Here is an 18,812-nt window from a genome sequence, read left to right as displayed (position 1 = left end):
AATTGGGACAATTGTTCTGGTGACAACTAAGATTGGTTTGCACGTCACTTTGGGGAGGTTTCCATTCACTTCCTGTTGTATCTACAAAGACAGAAAGTGAAGAGAAATTCCCCCCGCAGGACATAGACAGCAAAATACACTCTGATAAGGGTTTTAACCCTTCCCTTCTCTATAAAAAAACTAAAATGTATTTAAAGCATTCAGTTATGTACAGCTAAGAAAAACAGCAATCTTTATACATTCTTAAGCCTTTTCCCGGACACTTTTAAACCTGTTACCATGAGGCTACATATGCTAGCAGAGGTTGCCCTTTAAAGTTTGATAAAGCTTGGATCAAAGATGTTGGAGTCTCTTTAAGATGGGTGTATTTGACATACATATACTGCTTTGAATTGTGCTATTAGGTTATGCTAACTTCTGGACTACGCCTTCCCCGTGCATTGTTGAGGTATTTTTGGGAATTGGTTAGTGGGAGAAGGGTTTTGAGGATCTCTGGGTGTTTTCTTATGGTATTTTATCTAGTTTTTTTTACATGTATGACTGTTTTCTTAAAATTGAATAAATAGAATTAAGAAAAATCTGCTGTCATGACAAGTTTACTTTACTAAAACTGGTTTTAGAAACCTTACCATTTATGTATTAGCCTGCACTGATGAGTTAAATATTGTCCAGAACTGAAGGAGCATGGCAGAGTTTAAATGCATAGAAAAATAAATATATTTTTACAAAACCCTGACAATCAATTTTTAACATTGTGCATCACTGTATAAACATATTTGTTGTCGCTCCCAGTAAACTGATACACACCTTTTCATATATTTTAGTGCTGCATTTAGTACAGATAGTGTTCCAGTAAAAGTGTCAGAAAGCAGCATGCAGTACTAACATTTACTCATTTCAAGTACAGTGCTTGTCAGCAGAGGCAGTCTGTAATGTGTAAAATGTATGATTTGATACAATGTATGGGTTGCATTACTTATGCTGGAATCAGTGGGCTGGATTTTCACACATAGTTTTAACAGCGTACAGAATAAGATACCATGCTAAAACTGCATCTAATTTGTATACTTTGCACTTCCACCCACATTCATCTCTAGAAAACTACTCATTTGAATAAATTATAAAATAGTACTGTAGTTTAATTAAACTTAAGAAGTTTTATACATGACTAATACGGGGGAAGTCACTATTCTGAGGGAGACTCTGCATTGCAGTACAGTAATAGTTTACTCATCTATTTTATAAGAAGCCCATATGTCATAAAAACTGTCAAGTATGCATGGCGGATTTGATTACATTAAGTAAAGATTCCTGATCATGAGTTAGTTATTTTTATTTGAATTAACCTGCCCCTAGCTGTTGATCCTGAATGCATAATCTGAACTGGTAGATACGCAGCTCACAGATTGAGTTGAGTTTCTGTCTCAACATTTGCCCATCAGCTCAGAGCCTCCCTCCTTCTCCATATGTGATCAAGCATATTCTTTAATCATAAAAGCATGTGCTGTTCCGAAGGGGAAAACTTTACCTCTTACTGATAGTGTCAATGATTGCCCACCCCTTTCATCCACCCACACTCCTACTAGCAACAGAAGCAGACTGTGAATCAAGCAATTAATATATACATGTACAGCACAATGAGCTTTTACTCAGAGGGGAAAGGTCAGTGCAAAAAGTAAACCTTAGTGCCTGTTTCTACTTAATAAGTTCACATCTCAGGCCTGTGCTATGCCATGCACTAGCCAAATCCACAGTGGAGGAGAAGCTCTGAGACCCTCTAATTAGAGCTTACACCGGGCTGGGGGTTCTTTCCCTGCCCCTATGCGACAGTGCTGGGCCAATCACTGCCAGATGAGAGGGAGGTGATTGTGTCACGTGCTCCTTTATACCCAAAAGTACTGGGTATTTTCTTTGCTCGTTGACCGAGCAGCAGAGGAATAGGAGTGACAATGGATTAATGTGTATATGTTGCTGGGGATGGGTTAATTAAAGCAATTCTATTGCTTTGCCCTGCATGAACAGAGCACAGGCGTGCTTTATAGTAATCATGGCCAGTACAGAAAATGTCCTACATACCTTTGTAGCTGGCTATGTCTTGTCTAAACACCATGTACCTTTCTTAGGCTCATTTCAAATCAACTACCATTTTATTAAAACACAGCTGGACAGAACTTACAGATGTCTTAAAAGGAGGGGGGGTCACAGGTCATACTTTTTCCTTCCTTACTGCACACCCCTCAGTTTGTAGCAGATTTGAGTTTAATTTAACAGAATAAGATGAGAAGAAGAAATGTTTAACTAGAAACTACAGACATGGAAAGTAAAAGACCGGAAAAGGTGACATACTTGATTTTAAAGCATTCAACTCTTTTTCCAGGATAGCTAAAGTCTCTCTTTCATTTTCAACTTCAAACAGATGGTCATGTCTGTCTGCTGAGCCAATAGATTCTATCTCTAAGATCTCTAAAGCAGCCCTGGACATCGGTCTTTCTCTGGCAGTGCTGGGCCTTGAAAGGTTCAAAGGTCCAGATATTCTATGCAGAGAGTTGGCAGAAAAAGGTCTTCCAGTGCAATTTTCTGAAATGATAATAATATTAGGAAGAAATCATTAAAATGTTTTATTTGCTTTGTTTTTTCTGTATCTCCACATAAGACACTTATGGACATTTGCCCATTCTGTGGCATAGCCAGGCAATGCTAAACAGTAGCAGTGAGACAACGTGGGACAAACTTGAGACAGAGTAATGATAATTAGGAGGCTTTTTTTAATAAATTCTTCTCTGAGCTGCTCTCAAGAAGCACTGTGACATAATTAAACTTGTCCCTGACCATTTCTTAATTGTGCATCTGTTGTGAGTGAATGTCTGTCTTATTTCCAGTGGTAAATCTGTCACAGACCTGTGCAAATCTGTCTCGGTTGAGTACCCAGGATTACAGGCAAAGGGGTCACAAATACAGTACACATTAAACATTGTCGCATAGAATTTGCTAATTGACAGTAAGCCTAATTTGCATCGACATTTGTCATTAATTTTCTGAATAAATATCCTTAATAGATATATGCTGGTATTTGCTCTTTGAATATGTTTTTTTTTTTTATAAACAGGTAATACCTGGCATACAGATATAAATCACCAGTCTTTTGGGCCAGCCTCACAGTCACAAGAGGTTTCATTCTGCTCAGCATTTGGCATGAGGGGCAGGGATGTGAGAAAACCGGTTATATAGTTAGGCATCATTAACCCTGGAGGACTGGCTGTAAAGTTCTGAGACTAGAGGGGCATCCAGGAACCCAGACAACTGAGGCAGGCAAATTAAGTTGGAGGTAGAATGGTACTCAATAATGTTGAAGAGGTCAAAGAAGCAATGCAATCACATGGGAATGTGGGATTCTTAGTGCCAAGACGAGCAGGTAAGTACATTCTCTGTCAGTTCCATTAAATAAGGAAATACATTCTATAGGACTGTATAGCAGTGGTCCTCAAACGTAAGCTTATGGGTCAGACACAGCCCTCTACCTGCTTTTTCTAGCTCAGCACACCCTTTATGTAGAATGGCAGCAAGTTCCAGTCACTTGAACACAGGGTATTTTTTACTCTCACTAATCAATGACCCTGGGGCATATTTTACTTCTGCTGACCACTGATGCCATGGCCTTTTTGACTCATACGGATACTGGCCACAGTTTAACCCCCCCAACAGTATAGTGGACATGGAAGTGGCCTTTTGTTTAAAAAGTATGAGGACCCCTGATAAATTGCACAAATGCAGCCATTTTCTTATAAGGGACTACTATAATCTGCAGAGTAAACTCATCCAAATGGGATATATAGTTATCTGTTAATTCATTGAGATATCCATGTCAGTGCATAAAGTCTGTGCTCTTAAAACATCATCCTGCATGTGCAGGGTATGAACGAAGCATTGCAAACAAATGAAATGAATCCACCGATATCCACACATGTACAGTAATTATACAATCTAGGAAACAAATTTGTAACTTTTATTTCAGGCAGTCTGCCAGCTCAAAATATAAAGTAACATTATGCAACCTCCCTGAAAACCGTTATTCCGACTGAAGCTTTTTTTTCATTGCACTAAATAAAGTCAATAACTACATGTATGTGGTCTAATTTAGTTTACAACCATGGCAACCAACCAGCAATAATACAGAGGACAAAAAGGAAGGATATGTGATTTGTTACTATACTTCAAGAGAAATGCCCACTTATAGTAAATGATTTATTAGAAAAATATGATGAATGCTCTTTTCTGAGTTACTGACCTGGAAATAGTATGTAGTTCAGGAAAGTCAAAGTAAAGTCTGAAGTCCTTATCTACATACTGGTCTCTGGATTGAAACAGAGGTTAGAATGGGAGCAGAGAACTCATATTTTCAGAAAGAGAGGTTTGCATCAGCATCCGCCTTATTTCTCACATGACATTCTTCCTATACTTTCATGTAAGCGAGTAAGCCTTAATGAGGATGATATACAAAAATACACACATTTTTTTACACAAATGCAGAGGACCTGACCATCTAATAAGGAAAGGGAACATTACACATACAAGATTCTCTTCGTCTGCGTGTATGGTGCAAAATAGATCAAGAAGCCTGAGGAATGAGTTGTCTTCTCTGCACATTATTCCCAGTGCCCATAATAGTAAATGCTGAATGTCAGCTTCAGTGGATGAGATTACAGAATAGCTGTATTAGTTCTGGATTACATGTCACTGTACGGTAGACATGTTGGCTATTACACAACTAAGTCAGCATATCTCAAGGACACTAGAAGGAGATGTAAAATTCTCCATGGAGCTGAAAATAAGAATCATACAATTCTAAAGGAGATAAAGATATATATTATAAGCACGGCTTGTTTTAAGGCAAATTTAAATGTATACCTATTCTAACAAGGATTTTACTTGGTTAGATTAATGCAAAATAATGTGCATATAAAGACAGTGTAGATGTAATAAAAATCTTGCTAGTTGTCCTTTATTAACATATTCATATCAACTTTATGCACATATTTAGAAATTTTGTTAATATAACAATAATTACATGCACAAATATTTGCCTCCTACACAAAAGTATCCATTATAAATATAGTGCTGGAGAATGATGTTAGAACTATAGTTGACATCCGCATTAATTACATGGAAGAAGCAGCATGGTTAACACTGTCTGGAAACTGCCAAATGAGTAGAGTGGATGGTTTGCATCTCATTGTATAATTAGCTAAGGTTTGTTGACTTAGATGACTTGTATATACTTTTTTGGACCAAAATTCTACTAAAGTACAACTCAGAGGAAAAAATTAGAGCTCTGTAAGTGAATTGCAGTTTGGCATCAATGTGCAGGACATAAATAGGGATTGTGAAGAAGCATTGATTTGCAATACAGAATTTTCCATGACCCTTGTATTACTAAGTCATCTGGTGTTGTACTTCCTGCTTCCAACCTTTACTATTATAATAGTTCTCAACTTTGTCATGCCAGAAACCACTTAGTAAGCCTTTCAAGTTAGCAAGGCCAACCTTCAATATGGGGATCTTTTTCATGATATAATTGTGTAAAGCAGACCTTCATCCATACGATTTGGCCTTGAAGTGCAAATACTTACATTATTATTAATAATTAGCAAATATATTCCACTTCTGGACAAGGAGGGATCATGATAACAAGAGTAACTTAATATCAAGAGAGGTAGGGGGGTGGGGAGGCTAGATGGGGATCATAAATGCAACAAAGGTAACCTTTTCAGATACAAAAGAGAATGCATGCTCGGGTGCAGTACAGTGTAACCAGTATATGTTTTACAAAGCATAAAAGGATCCAGAGTATACAATGAGAGTATAGTGCACAGCAATTTGGCTCTGTATCTCTTTATGAAAGACGATGTTACTGAATGTCCATGGTGTGGGTCTCCTAACTTAAATCAATTCCTGGTACCTGGTTGATTATTATTATTAATTGAGCATAAATGTTTTTCTGAGCAATCTGATATGTTTTTAAAGTGACACTTTATGCAGGGCAAAGTCAAAGGGACACTTAGCCCCTCCCCCAGCAGCATGCTTACGGTTACCTGCCAATTGAAAATCTGTGGGTTAACCTGAAGAGGGCTGTGCACAGGAGATGCCCTCACAATCTGACAGATTTGGAGCGCTTTTACAAGGAAAAGTGGGCAAAGATTCCAAGGGCAAGATGTGCTATGCTCCTAGACTCCTACCCCAAAACACTGAATGCTATCATAAGATCAAAAGGTGCTTCAAAAAAGTATTAGTTTAAGGGTGTGCATATTATAGATTGCAAGTTTTTTTATTTTTTCTCCTTTTAAAGACTTCATTTTGTTTTCAATTGAATTGCACACAATAATTCTTTGATTATTTTATGTCTCAAAAACCTTGCAGTTTTCAGGGGTGTGTATACTTTTTATATTCACTGTACATAAAAGGTTCAATGTTATATATCGAGAAATGTGGGTATCACGGTTGTACTAAAGTACAGAAGTTTTTTTCAACTATCCTGGACCTACTCTTGTGCCACAAAATAGCTCCTTATTAGCCTAATTGTGTTACCTTTTTTGATGGTAAGAAAAAACAGACAGTGGAGAAAAGTAAAATAAAATATTTAAAGTGATGGTGCACAAAATAATGATGAAATACACAAAGAGAAAAAAAAGACAACAAATACAAAGCATGAAATAAACGTATCTTCCCTGCTGTGTTGTAGCCCTTGGTACAAGCAGAACATTGGTGCAAACATCGAAACAGAATAACTCCAATATTTGCTACATTGTTATCATTTATCCAGTACAGTGTTACAGATGATACTTTAAAACAACTTTCATTGCTTCTGGGACCATTACCAGAGGGACGGAGGATTGTGTATTATTCAGTATGCGGAAAGCAGGAGGAATATAAAACATTAGACATGGGGGAGAAGGATCATATAATTTAAAATGTCTGGGAGGAGGAGAAGAATTGAGAGCAGCTTAATACTCTGAGGACAGGAAATCAGTGACTGACACAGGGAATAAAAAAATACATCAGAATTATATTAACTTCATATTAACATGTGTAGGAAGTGATGGATGGTAAGTAAAATAGCAGTAATGAAGCTGAGCAGTAAAATGATCAAAGTTGAAACCTCTCTGGATAAGGCGATGAGGGGGTTATTGAGCTTTGAAAGAAGAGCTTTGTTTAGGACTGTATAGAAATGTAGAATTGCTACAACGCCATGTAAATAAAGTGTACTACTAATAATTTCATGTATTGTGGTATTTAAAAGAATTGAAATATGGCAAGAAGATACTTGTGATCCATTGGTAAAGTGATGTGTAAGTGTAGGTCCCCATTAGTTAATGGTTAGATGGTACATTGGGATCCCCAAATTGTTAAATATACAATTCATCGTATTCTAATGTGAGGCTCTATGTGATTATCTAGTTGTAAGAATGCAATTCTATAATATTGAAAGAAGGGAAAATACAAACTCATAGCAACTCATTTTCAGTCTTCCTATACTGAAAAATGGCCTGGATGGGAAGGGGGTTTAACACCGCGGATGTCAACTGGTTAAAGGAGTTATAAGGTCATAGCATATGCTATCCTGTTATAACATCAGCATTGTAATAGGAATACATACTAGTGATTTTTGATAATGCAATAACTGGTGTTGTATTTATATCCCTGTCTGGAGCCCAGCATTAGCTTTTTTGATCATTATCATCCATACTTTCATAACGTTTAGACTGCATACACTTCACATTTCAGGATTCCTATGTATTTATAATTGTTGCCTAGTCTAGAGATTTGTATTTGAAGTAGTCTGCTTGGATGTGTTAGTAACCATATAAATTGAATGGGATTTCTGTAAACTCATTGTAGCAAGATTATTAAGTTGACACGTAAACATTTTTGTTACTAATGACTGTAACCTCCGTGATTTCCCTGTGTCCTTTCTTTCTGACATTATTATTACTGTTTATTTATCGTTCTGAAAGTCACATACAAGTTCTTGTAAAATGAGCACTATAATTAGTTTGAGAGATCACTGCAGAAAGGTCAAGTACCTCAAAATCACAGTACTTATCACTACAGACAAGTACAACGGCTAGGAATAAGAAAATCCAGGAATCCGTCTTTCTCTAGCAGGAAACAAATCATCCGAACTCCCAGGCATTATACTATGCTTTCACGCATGGCACTTGAGCAACAGTACTTCTTTCAAAGCTATGTTATATTCCGGTGAAACCCTGACTCTTGCGGGAAGATAACAGTGAAAACACTAATCTTCTTGGCTTGGTGTCACATTAAGTATACAAACAAAGAACAGAAAGAGACCAGAAGAGATATGAAGGTTCTAAATATAAAACAGGTCCTCACTGAGCACAGCCTGCTGAACATAAAACGCAGTGGCTGCTGTTGTCTAGAAAGAATTGATGAAGGCCTACAACCTTTGTGAATAAATTTGGCAGGAAATATATTTGCTATCTTGGCCGACTTTAATTTTCATCCATGCTGGAAGCAAACCATGTGGCTTCCTTAAATACAGTAATGAAGCTTTGAAACATGTTTCTCTAGTAAAGTAAAGTAAGAGAACGGATGTGTGTTTTCCTATCAAGCCTAAGGACTTGGTGTTTCCCAACATCAAAATGAATGCATAAAAATGATTAGCTGCTGCTGCAGGTCTGAATGCGTATGAACCAGTTCTTCTACCGTTCTTTGTATATTGCAAAGAAATGTATTAAAATGATTATAGTTTAAATATTTTCAAAGGTCACCCTTGAAATGGAACTTATGGAGACTATAAACTATACTGAGTATTGTCTGAAAACTCATCATGGCTTCTTATAAATATTCATGCTAAACTAGTAACTTTTATGGGGATATGAAATGTAATTAGCTTTGCAATAGCTGCCATAGGTATGTAACAAAACAAGCATTTAAAAAAAAAAACATTTTTATGCTTGCTGGAAACTAAATGAATAGATTACATAGCAGAGAATGTCACAGCACAAAAAGAAAGGCAGGATGAGGACTAGAAATTATACTAAACACACATGCTAAATAGAAAGAAAAAGAAAGAAAGAAAAAGAAAGAAAGAAAAAGAAAGAAAGAAAGAAAGAAAAAATACATAGCATCTATATGCTGCATATACATTTTTACAGTGATTATAGGCATCCATGAATGATTGGCACACCTTGCCTTGGTACTCTTGTTACATTTTCTTACATTAGCCCTTATGTAAGGGCATTGCGCTGCCTCTTTATGATACAGCATAGTAGTTGCACGCTGCTAGTATCTCACTACATAGAGGCAGAGAACTTTTGACTGCAGATGGGTCTTGGAGGATCTCATGTAAAATGTTTGTTATGCTAATAACCAGACCTATATCAGTATGAACAGTCTATTCTAGGCACCTTAGATAGCTTAGATAGAAGAAGAGCACTATATTCCCAAACTTACATTAAAGGGTCAGTCCACTCAAAGCTGATATTTCACCTTTACACAGATACGGGAAAATAAAACCATCTGGCAATTTCTTACATCTCTCATGAACTCTGTCTGTGGTTAAATTTCTGCACTTGGGTTCCTAGGACTGCACACTTGCTGTAGTGATCAAGACAGTTTCCCCCTCTTCTAATTTGACTTTTTTAAATCTATTTTAGATTATAGGGAATAGAACAGGAAGTGATGGGGCACATACAGGTGGGCAGGAGCACCAAAAAGTCTTAGGTGGACAAAGACAGAGTTGGAAATTACAACAAGGCAAACTGACCCTTTACCAGGGAGACAAAAGTTTGCTTTGTGCAGTATGACATTTTGGGACTGTTAAAAGATTAAAAAGAAGAAACACAGGTAATGTGCTTCTGAAACCTTCCTGCTGAGCTACACTGTCTGGGAGGGGGAATATGTGAGTCTCACATGAAGGAGGTTTTGGCTAAGTCAAGGAAGGTAAAGAAGGGGTTTTTTTGGTTTACTTTACGAGGCTTGAACATCACATAGTAACTGGATTTAGAACTTGTTTAGACTGTCATACAGGAGCCTTTAGTTATACTGTAAAACTGCAAGTCAAAACAATCAAAGAATGTGGGGGTGTGATGGTCAGCCTTACTGCCTACTAGGGAGTATTTGAGGTTTGGAAGGGTAGGGTAGGCTTAACTCTGTCTGGAAAAGCTTTCACTTTGATCATACATGTTTCTGTCATGCGCAGAATCCAGAGCTGTGTCAGGTTTATTTTTAAAAATACACCTCTGACTGTGGAATATTTATCTGGGCCACCTCCATGAGATCTATCATGTTAAAGCGGCACTCCTGGTAGATATAAAGGCACAAATGAATGCATTTGTGTTTTCATTACTACAATCTTAAATTGAATGCAAGCGGAGTAAGGACATTTATTTTATTTGGTATCAGCCTCTTGTAGTTCCTGTACAGTTAAACTCAGACTGGAGGAGCGAGAAGCAACAGAGGGAGGCAATTGGTGATTCTGCAACACAAGGAACATGCTAATAGGAGGAGATCGCAGAGTGACAGAGAGATGAGCTCATCAGTTTGCTTTTTTTCCTTTCATTCTATAGTCACAGGCTAGGGGTGGGGCGAAGAACAGTGTTACTGAATTACAACAGAGAAAAATTAGATATCCTGCCCTGCCAGACTAGGCTGTGCTCCTTGGCAGAACAGTGTATATCTCAGAACTGGGTAGACAGAAATACAAATCCTTTGTCTTGTAAATTGCTCCCATTTATTTATTTAGCTGTTTGCCTGGAATTCAGTGTTAACTGTTACTATTCATTGAATACATTTAAAGACACAATAAACGCAACATATAACTTATTTTCCTAGGTCTATATTAGTCTGAAATATAGGTCTAAAATTATCTAAGCAAAAGTAAATATTCAATTCCCAATGCATTTACAAAAAGCCATGCACACTTTAATCATTCAAGTACTTCGGGCTATTGAAACTACTTGGTGTGAATAACAAACTGTTGCAGAATGGCATTGAATGGTCTCTTGCAGCCAAGAGTAATTGTTCTCTATTCATATCACTACCTAATGCATACAATACTATGCCATTTCACGTATGGAGTAGGTGGGGGGATTTTACAGCCAACATTTCTCATGAAAGGAATGTGTGACAGTAATTATACTGTACATTGCATTTCAGCTTTTACTTAGGGTTTAGAATTAAAGATAGCAGAGAACCAAAGTGACTGATCCTGAAAAAAAAACTGCATTTGGTTTATGCTAGAAATTATTATTAATCATCATTTTCAAAATGATGCTGTTTCTAGAACTAAAGACTGGGTCAAATCTAACTATAACCTTATTTGGTCTGGTAAATAGCCAAATAAGACTGGTTTGTTATATCTGGTTAATGAATACAAAAAAATAGCTGATAATCCACAAATTTTGTCAGCTGATAACGTCCTGTACTCTTTCTTATCCATTACATTTTTTCCAGCTATCTCTGAGGATTGCAGAACACCTCCACCTCAATGTTATGAAAAAGAGGGGAGGTGTTCTATATTCCTGTCCTAGAGTTACAATGCTGCTTTTATGAAGATACAGTATGGTTAGTGTTTTTACCTTAGGACAGGAAGTGTATTACTGGCAGGATCACTAGGTGAAAATAAAGGAAAACAAAGCCAGTAAAAAAATGAAAGCAGTCAACACATAGGGGTCTATTCACAAAGCAACCGAAGGATCTAGCCGTAGCCTCAGCTGATCCTTCGGCTAGCTTCGGCCCCAGGACCCCTTCGGTTCAGTAGAACCGAAGGGCTGCTGTACGGGTGGCCGGCTGCTTCTGACCGAAGCTGGCCGAGCGGCCGGCTGCTTCTGACAGCTGGACGGAGCCAGCCGTGATGATATGGCTGGCTCCGGCCACTTGCAGAGAGCTCTCCAGACAGCCTAACTTTCCCGGGCGCTCCGGGAGTCTCCCACCCCCGGCCGCCCAGGAAAGAAACACTGCTTTTTCTTTTTTATTCTGACACGGAGCCGTTGGCTGGCATCAGAATAATAAAAAAAAAAATTAACCATAGGAATGCCCTGCTAGATTCCTATTGGCTTTTTCAATTTGCAATAGCCAATAGCAAACTAGCTATTGCACCCGCCCACTGCTGCAGTTCTCCATCAGGTCCCCACTAGTGATTGACAGCAGCAGAGGGCGGGTGCAATAGCTAGTTTGCTATTGCAAATTTAAATAGCCAATAGCAATCTAGCAACGCATTCCTATGGCGAAAATGTTATTTTTTTCTTATTTTTTTTGACGGCAGCAGAAACGCAATAGAAAACAGTTGGGCAGAGCCAGCTGTCACTGCTAGCTCTGCACAATCGTTTTCTATTTATTTTTTTGTACTTTTTAAACTATTTTTCTGTTCTGCTCAGTCCCACAGAGGGAGCGAGCAGAACAGCCGAGCCGAATGGCGGTTGAGTCGAATTCCTTCTGCACTTTGGGTCGCCCGAACATGTTAAGCATGTTCGGCCGACCCGAAGCCACCCGATGTACTTCAGCCGTACATGCCTGAAGTGAATAGCCGGACAGCGTTCGGCTCACTTCACTTCAGGTCGGTCATTCACTCAGCTGCCTGCGGCAGCTGAGTGAATAGACCCCATAGGCTGCCTGGGCAAAAGGAAGTCACCACCTGTATATAGCTAAGCAAATAGGTAAGAGCTATAGGGCTTGCTTTAGTTGGTCAGGTCTAAGTTCAGCAACGTTGCCAACAAATGAGGTCAGCTGCCTACCTGAATATACTAAATGACCAGGTTTTTCCCTCAATGGATTTTTTCTTCTCTAATGGCATGGTCAGGATTGGTCGGGCTCAAATTGTGAAAGAGTGATTCAGGGAGCATGAGACATAATTTTCACACAGGGATTGGCCACCACAGAGTCCAGACCTTATCCTGATTGAGAATCTTTTTACTTTACAAGATCATGAAATATTAATGCAACTCTGGATGGAAATAAATGTTGTGACATTGCATACACTTATCAAAACAATGCCATGTCAAATGTGTGACATAATCAAAGCTAAAGGTGGTCCAACAAAATATTAGAGTGTGTGACTTCCCTTTCTGGCCAAGCAGTGCATAAGCTGTGCATGTAAGCTGCAATATGTTAAATGTTTGTTCTTGGGTGTAGAAATTATTTAAGTAACTGACTTTCTGTATTTCTTTAGCCTGCAAGGAACACACGTTTAATAAAGCAAAGTAGTTTAAATGTACTCACCAGTCACTCTTTGACTAACATATCTTGGAGAAGTGCAGCGGTCTATGATATGGTTGCTGTACTTAGTCTGGGCCTTTAGTACAATATCTTCAACAACAGTTTCATCTGCAAAGCTGCTTAAGCTGCTTTCTGGTCTCCAGTAGTCATTACCTAAATGGAAAGCAAACAAGAAAACACTGTATGTATCAGTGATTCACAGAGAACTGTATAATATATGACATGTGCCAGAAGAGCTCAATAAGAATGTTGTGGTAGTTTATATCATCGGTTATGTAGCTTAAATAGTTTTCTCTAAAAACACTTTAGTGGTTCAAAATAGCCTTCTCAAACATGGACATTTTTTACATGCTCCTAAATAATTATTTAATATAGCATTCTAGAGAGCAAATTATTGGCTTCAATAATACGGTAATGTTAGCACAAAATCACAGTAAGAGTATGGTGCAGCCCTAAACAGTGCTAGAGTGTCTAGTGGATTTTTCCAGTTATCCTAAGTGCTGCAGGCAGAGTGTAAGGTAATATTTTTAACTTTCCTGTGTGTGTGAGTGTGTATGTGGGCAGTAATGATGTGGGCTTTTTATATGGGGGGACGACAGGTGTCTAAATAATAAGTGTCCCCCTCACCTAGACCTCACGCCTCTTTGTACACTAACCATCTGCGTTAAAAACAAAAGTTTTGTCAAGGCTCCACTGTGTAGTGTGGTATTAACTCTAATCTATAAAATGCTCCATGTTGGAGCATAAATAGCAATGGACAAATTGAGTGCAGGTATGCCTGAAGGCAGCCCATGCCTCCTTAAAGGCACAGGGACACACCGGAAGCCCATCACATCACAATAGCAGCTGAAGCCTCCAGTGTGCCCCCATACCAAATCCAGCAAACAAAACTTTGTGCTGTGTGTCCCATGTTTGCTCTGTATCCCCACCCTCTTCATTTCTTGTCAGTGCAATCACTCCAGAGTTGGTGAACTCAAGTGCCAAGCCTTTTTATGGCCATAAGTAGAACTGATTTTGGAAAGTTGTGATTGCATGGATACCAAGGCTGTGATATGCATCTCTGAAGCTGTTATTTTCCTTAGGTTTATACTAGGGATGCACAGATACTTTTTGAGTACCAGTGCCGATACTTGGCATTTTCATGAGAACTACCAGGGTTGCAGCGGTTGCAGCTGGGACCTGGCTCTGGCACTCCACCACTGTCCTGAAACCATTAGTCTGTATTGATTTAGAAAAACTGTCACATGACAATAAACAAAAATGTATTAGTACTCATACTTGTAAGTACTCGGCAAGTACCAGTACTCGCAAAAGTGGTATCTGTGCATCCCTTTATTTATATTTATAGAAACAAAATCGTACATTAAAACAGAGTTGTACAAATCCCAGGAGCTTCGTGTGCTCCTTACAAATGACAGCTGCCTCCTAATTTTTGAATTTTTCTCTAGTCTAGTCTTGGAGCTCAAAAGTATCGGTACATGTACTCGTACTTGTATCGAGTACTGTACTTGGTATCTGTGCAACCCTAGTTTATACACCTAGGGTATATCCTTTTTTGCTATACAAGGCCAGAATAGGTTTAGCAAATAATGATGTTTCTTCAGGCAGGTGAAAGAAAAGTTTGCTGTACTATAAAGAATAATTGCATATAATCCATAAAAAGTCTTCATATTTGATTAACACTAGTCATGACCTTGGAGTAAATAGACAGCTAGAACACTTGGAAGTGTACATTGATATTTGATTACAACCACTGGTCTGAGAGAATCCATGTTGTAGGAAGAACACTACCAATTTGTGAGATATCTAAAGTCTATTGATTTCTCTGAGGTGAAATAACTTGTAAGAATAGATGTGGATAATTTATACACATATATTATTCATAGTGAACAATTGTAATCTATTCGACACAAGTTTTTCCAGAAGCATGACTTAAGGAAAGAGTTTCAGAAATTCTTTTTATTTTTGATAGACATCTGCCTGCCAACATTTTTAGATGTGCTGATCTTTTTATTTTACTACAAGCCTGATGGAAGCATCATATGCGTCTAGTCTGGCTAAAATTTTTAAGTCAGATTTTAAAAATGTACATATTCTTAACAACTCACTGTAATTTGATATCTGGTTAATGCTGCTATATAGCTGATTTGTCAATTTTGTTCACGGGCATCAATCTGGCTGAGGGGGAAGGGGGGAGAAGCCGGCGGCTGTTGATACCGCGATGCTGCGGCCGTGGTCTGGGTGCCAGCGTGATGGTGTTAGGCTTAACTGGAACAATCAATGTGTGTCCAGTGCTGGCAGAACTAAAAGGCACGAGGCTGGGTCTGTGTGGAACGAGGAAATCAGCCCCAGCCTCAGCCCTGATTTCCTCGTTCCACACAGACCCACACAAGGTCACAAGGTCACAGTCAAGACACTACAGACACCGCAACCATCCACCTCTACCCCTCGCTACTGATCCTGCAAACACCCCTCACCCAAGGCAAGCAAAGCAAAGAATACTTCACCTTCACCTCCTCGCCAACTTCCATTAACAAGACTTTGGAGAACAGACATCACTCCTGGCAAGCTGGAACCCGTGCGACACCAGCATCATCAAATTCCACCCTCCGTCGATGACCACGTAATATCCTTTACCTAAGGGTAAGTCCCTAGATTTTTTCTGTTTTCCTCCTTGGTCTTTTTTTACACGCCATTTCATCCACCTCCGCGAACACAATTTTATGGGTTTTTTTTGGGACCACACTCGAACTAATTGGACTAACCACGGAAGATTGGGAACTTATATTAGCTCCTAGTTTTCCAGCCCCCCCCCCCCCTTACAAGTTTCTGCGAAAAACCGCGCTGTTCCCTGCTCGGCTTGCAGCGCTTCTCCCTTCCCTTCTCTGTTTGTCAATTTTGTAAGAATGGTGAGCCATAGGGGTGAGCCATAGGGGTTGATTTACTAGAGTAGAACATCTTCACATTGCAGGGGAATTTTTTAAATCAGCTTAGTGAATGTGGTGAAAATTCACTTTGCAAAGAATACCCAATCATGTGTAAGGAAAAAACAGTATTTTTCAATACAAACTAAAATGAGAGCAGCTTAAGACTGCAAGTTTCTTGAGGGCAGGGACTGATGTAAATGAATAGTATGTAAAGAGCTGCGCAAACTGACAACACCTTTTAAATGCATGCACTAAATAAATAATAAAACTACTTGACAAAACTTTTACATCTCATATTTTCCCACTTCCAGGCATGAAAATGGCATAAGAAGGACGATAAAAGGTGGAAATTGATGTCTTCACATGGAGAAAGCAAGCATTGAGGTTTTATATTCAACTACAATTCCAAGAATGAAAATGTGTTAAAATATTATGTTAATGGGGATGTTTAGGCAGTTTTATTGAAGTACACTTGTTTTGCTACTACAAAATGAGTCACATACTGAGATATGTTATTTAAATGTACAACAGTTATAAAGCTAGCATCCATCGAAGGAGCGGCTTTAGAATGCCAGATGAACTGCCAACTTTTAAGCTTAGCTTCAATTCAGCTCCAGACGTTTAGCTGCAGCAACTGATCTAAACAAAAAAAGAGCCAGCACAAAACCTTGCCAAATAATGCGCTTTCACATGGGCATTCCGATCAGGTCTGTCTGTCAGTTTTTCAGGTGGATCTGATCGGGAGCTAAATGTTAGTCTATGGGCAGCCGGATCTAAACAGATGTGTGTCAGTTTACATCCAAAACAAATGAAACAGAGTTCCGTTTTGGTGAACCTGATCATGGCAGAACAGGGGTAATCTAATGTAAACAGACATGTATCTGACTCCTGAAAGACCAACAGGTGTCTCATCATTTCAGTTTTTGCAAGATGGAGGAAAAAACTGGATTGACATGGATATTACAACGGTGACATCCATTCGGAACTGCTCTTACTAGCAGGGGAGCAGTGCATGTAACGCCTCTCCTTAAAAACTGAAGGCTTTGCAAGACTGAAGATTTTCCATTCCTCAGTACAATGTACTGCATATACAAGGTTACTTTGCTTGTGTTTGGGTGTTGGGGCTATTTGATGCAATGTTTGTTAAAGATCCTTCTGAGTTTTGCAACACTTCAACTACATGTGGGGTGACCATGTTACTCTGCATGTTCTGCTTCTCCCCTCCTCTCCTGTTCGATGGTTCCGTGTTTTTGCTTGACCTTGTGAACTTTTTAGCAAAAGACCAGTCTGGGTAGCCACAACCTTTTAAAGCACTCCGTGTTCTTAATCTATAGATTTTGGTGGGAATTTATCTAAACCCTCATTGTGTTTGTGGCTACCATCTCAGCCCAATGTTGCAGAGTTCTAATAACCCTTAGCTTGTGTTCCAGTGATTAGTAGGAGTTAAAAAGCAGATACTGGTTTGTGTGGGTGGGTTTTCTGTAAAAATCAAAGTCCAAGTCACCACTCCTTCTTAACATCTATCACCCAGTCCAAAAAAGGTTGATTTGTTTTTCTGTGCCTCTATCCCATGTAAACTCGATTTTCATGTCTTCTACCTTTGCAGGGTGATTGGATTAAGGTACATGCGTGGATATAACTGGTTGTGTATTTTCCTAACACTTAACAGAACTGAATAAGTAGCTTGGCTAAGCTATGACATTTCTTCTCAACGTTACAGAACAAATGTAGTTGAATGTGACTAACTACTACTAGATATACCATGACATGGATAAATGAGAAAATTTACAAGACATATTCATGATACACAGTTCTATTATAAATCCTTCTTACAGCTAGACAATTTAGATAACTAGTCCTTTGTGCAAGCTTTAATACCATGAACAAAATAAATCCATATACCTTTCCCTCCACCTTCTTGTTTATTAAACTATCAGTCATAAACAGTTATCATATTGTATAATGTGCAGTAACAACACATTTACTTACATCTACTGACAAGACATTCATCTTGGACTTAGCACATGTTATATAAAGGACACAGTTGTAGGAGTACATTCAATTTGAAGATATCATGCCCCACAGCATCAGTAATTACCCTTCACTCCACATTGTTTCATCCAACATCTGTAAGGTAAGTAATGAACCCGTCTAGCAAAAGGCAGCATTGTCACACTGTCAGTCTAGGTCTAACTGAATACATTGTTGTAAGTATATAGAGGAGCTCCAATCTCTACAAGTTAGCCCAAAAGATTGAAATGATTTAGAGGTGGGCGATCATCAGGCAGGGACTATATTGTGCTGTTGGCTGGATTTTAACAAAAAAATTATGTTTGGTGAAGATCTGTGTGCAGCTATCCTTGCATTGAAGTATACAGTATAGTGTACACAGTCAGATTTTGCATTGGGGCCATACTGCTTGGAAGGGCATGTCTGCAGTGTGGAGCTGCTATAGAGGTAGAAATGTCTGCAGGCTTAATGCACTAAGCTATAATCCATGTGTTACTTGCCATAATTTATTAGGTTTAACCTCATTTTAATTCCTCACTGCCCTTCAATGTGAAACATAGCTGTTGTTACTGCAAATAAAGACTTTTGTAGAAATTAACCTTAGTTTCCCTACAGAATGTCAGTTTTGAACGTGGAATC

General features: G+C 38.6%; 1 protein-coding gene across 1 annotated transcript in view; it reads right to left on the bottom strand.

The window, feature by feature from the left end:
- Nucleotides 1-1,226: 1,226 nt before the first annotated feature.
- LOC108788837 overlaps nucleotides 1,227-18,812 on the bottom strand; it is a 34,414-nt gene continuing 16,828 nt past the window's right edge. Inside the window, exons 4-6 of the mRNA XM_018558716.1 lie at nucleotides 13,240-13,389; nucleotides 2,347-2,577; nucleotides 1,227-1,234 (exon numbers count right to left, since the gene is read on the bottom strand). Coding sequence (XP_018414218.1) covers nucleotides 1,227-1,234; nucleotides 2,347-2,577; nucleotides 13,240-13,389 — 389 coding nt within the window. The remainder of the gene's footprint in view (nucleotides 1,235-2,346; nucleotides 2,578-13,239; nucleotides 13,390-18,812) is intronic.

The sequence above is a fragment of the Nanorana parkeri genome, unplaced genomic scaffold (genome assembly GCF_000935625.1).
Source record: "Nanorana parkeri isolate BGI_ZX_2015 unplaced genomic scaffold, ASM93562v1 scaffold354, whole genome shotgun sequence".
Taxonomy (NCBI): Eukaryota; Metazoa; Chordata; class Amphibia; order Anura; family Dicroglossidae; genus Nanorana; species Nanorana parkeri.
This window is presented reverse-complemented; position numbering and strand designations above follow the sequence as displayed.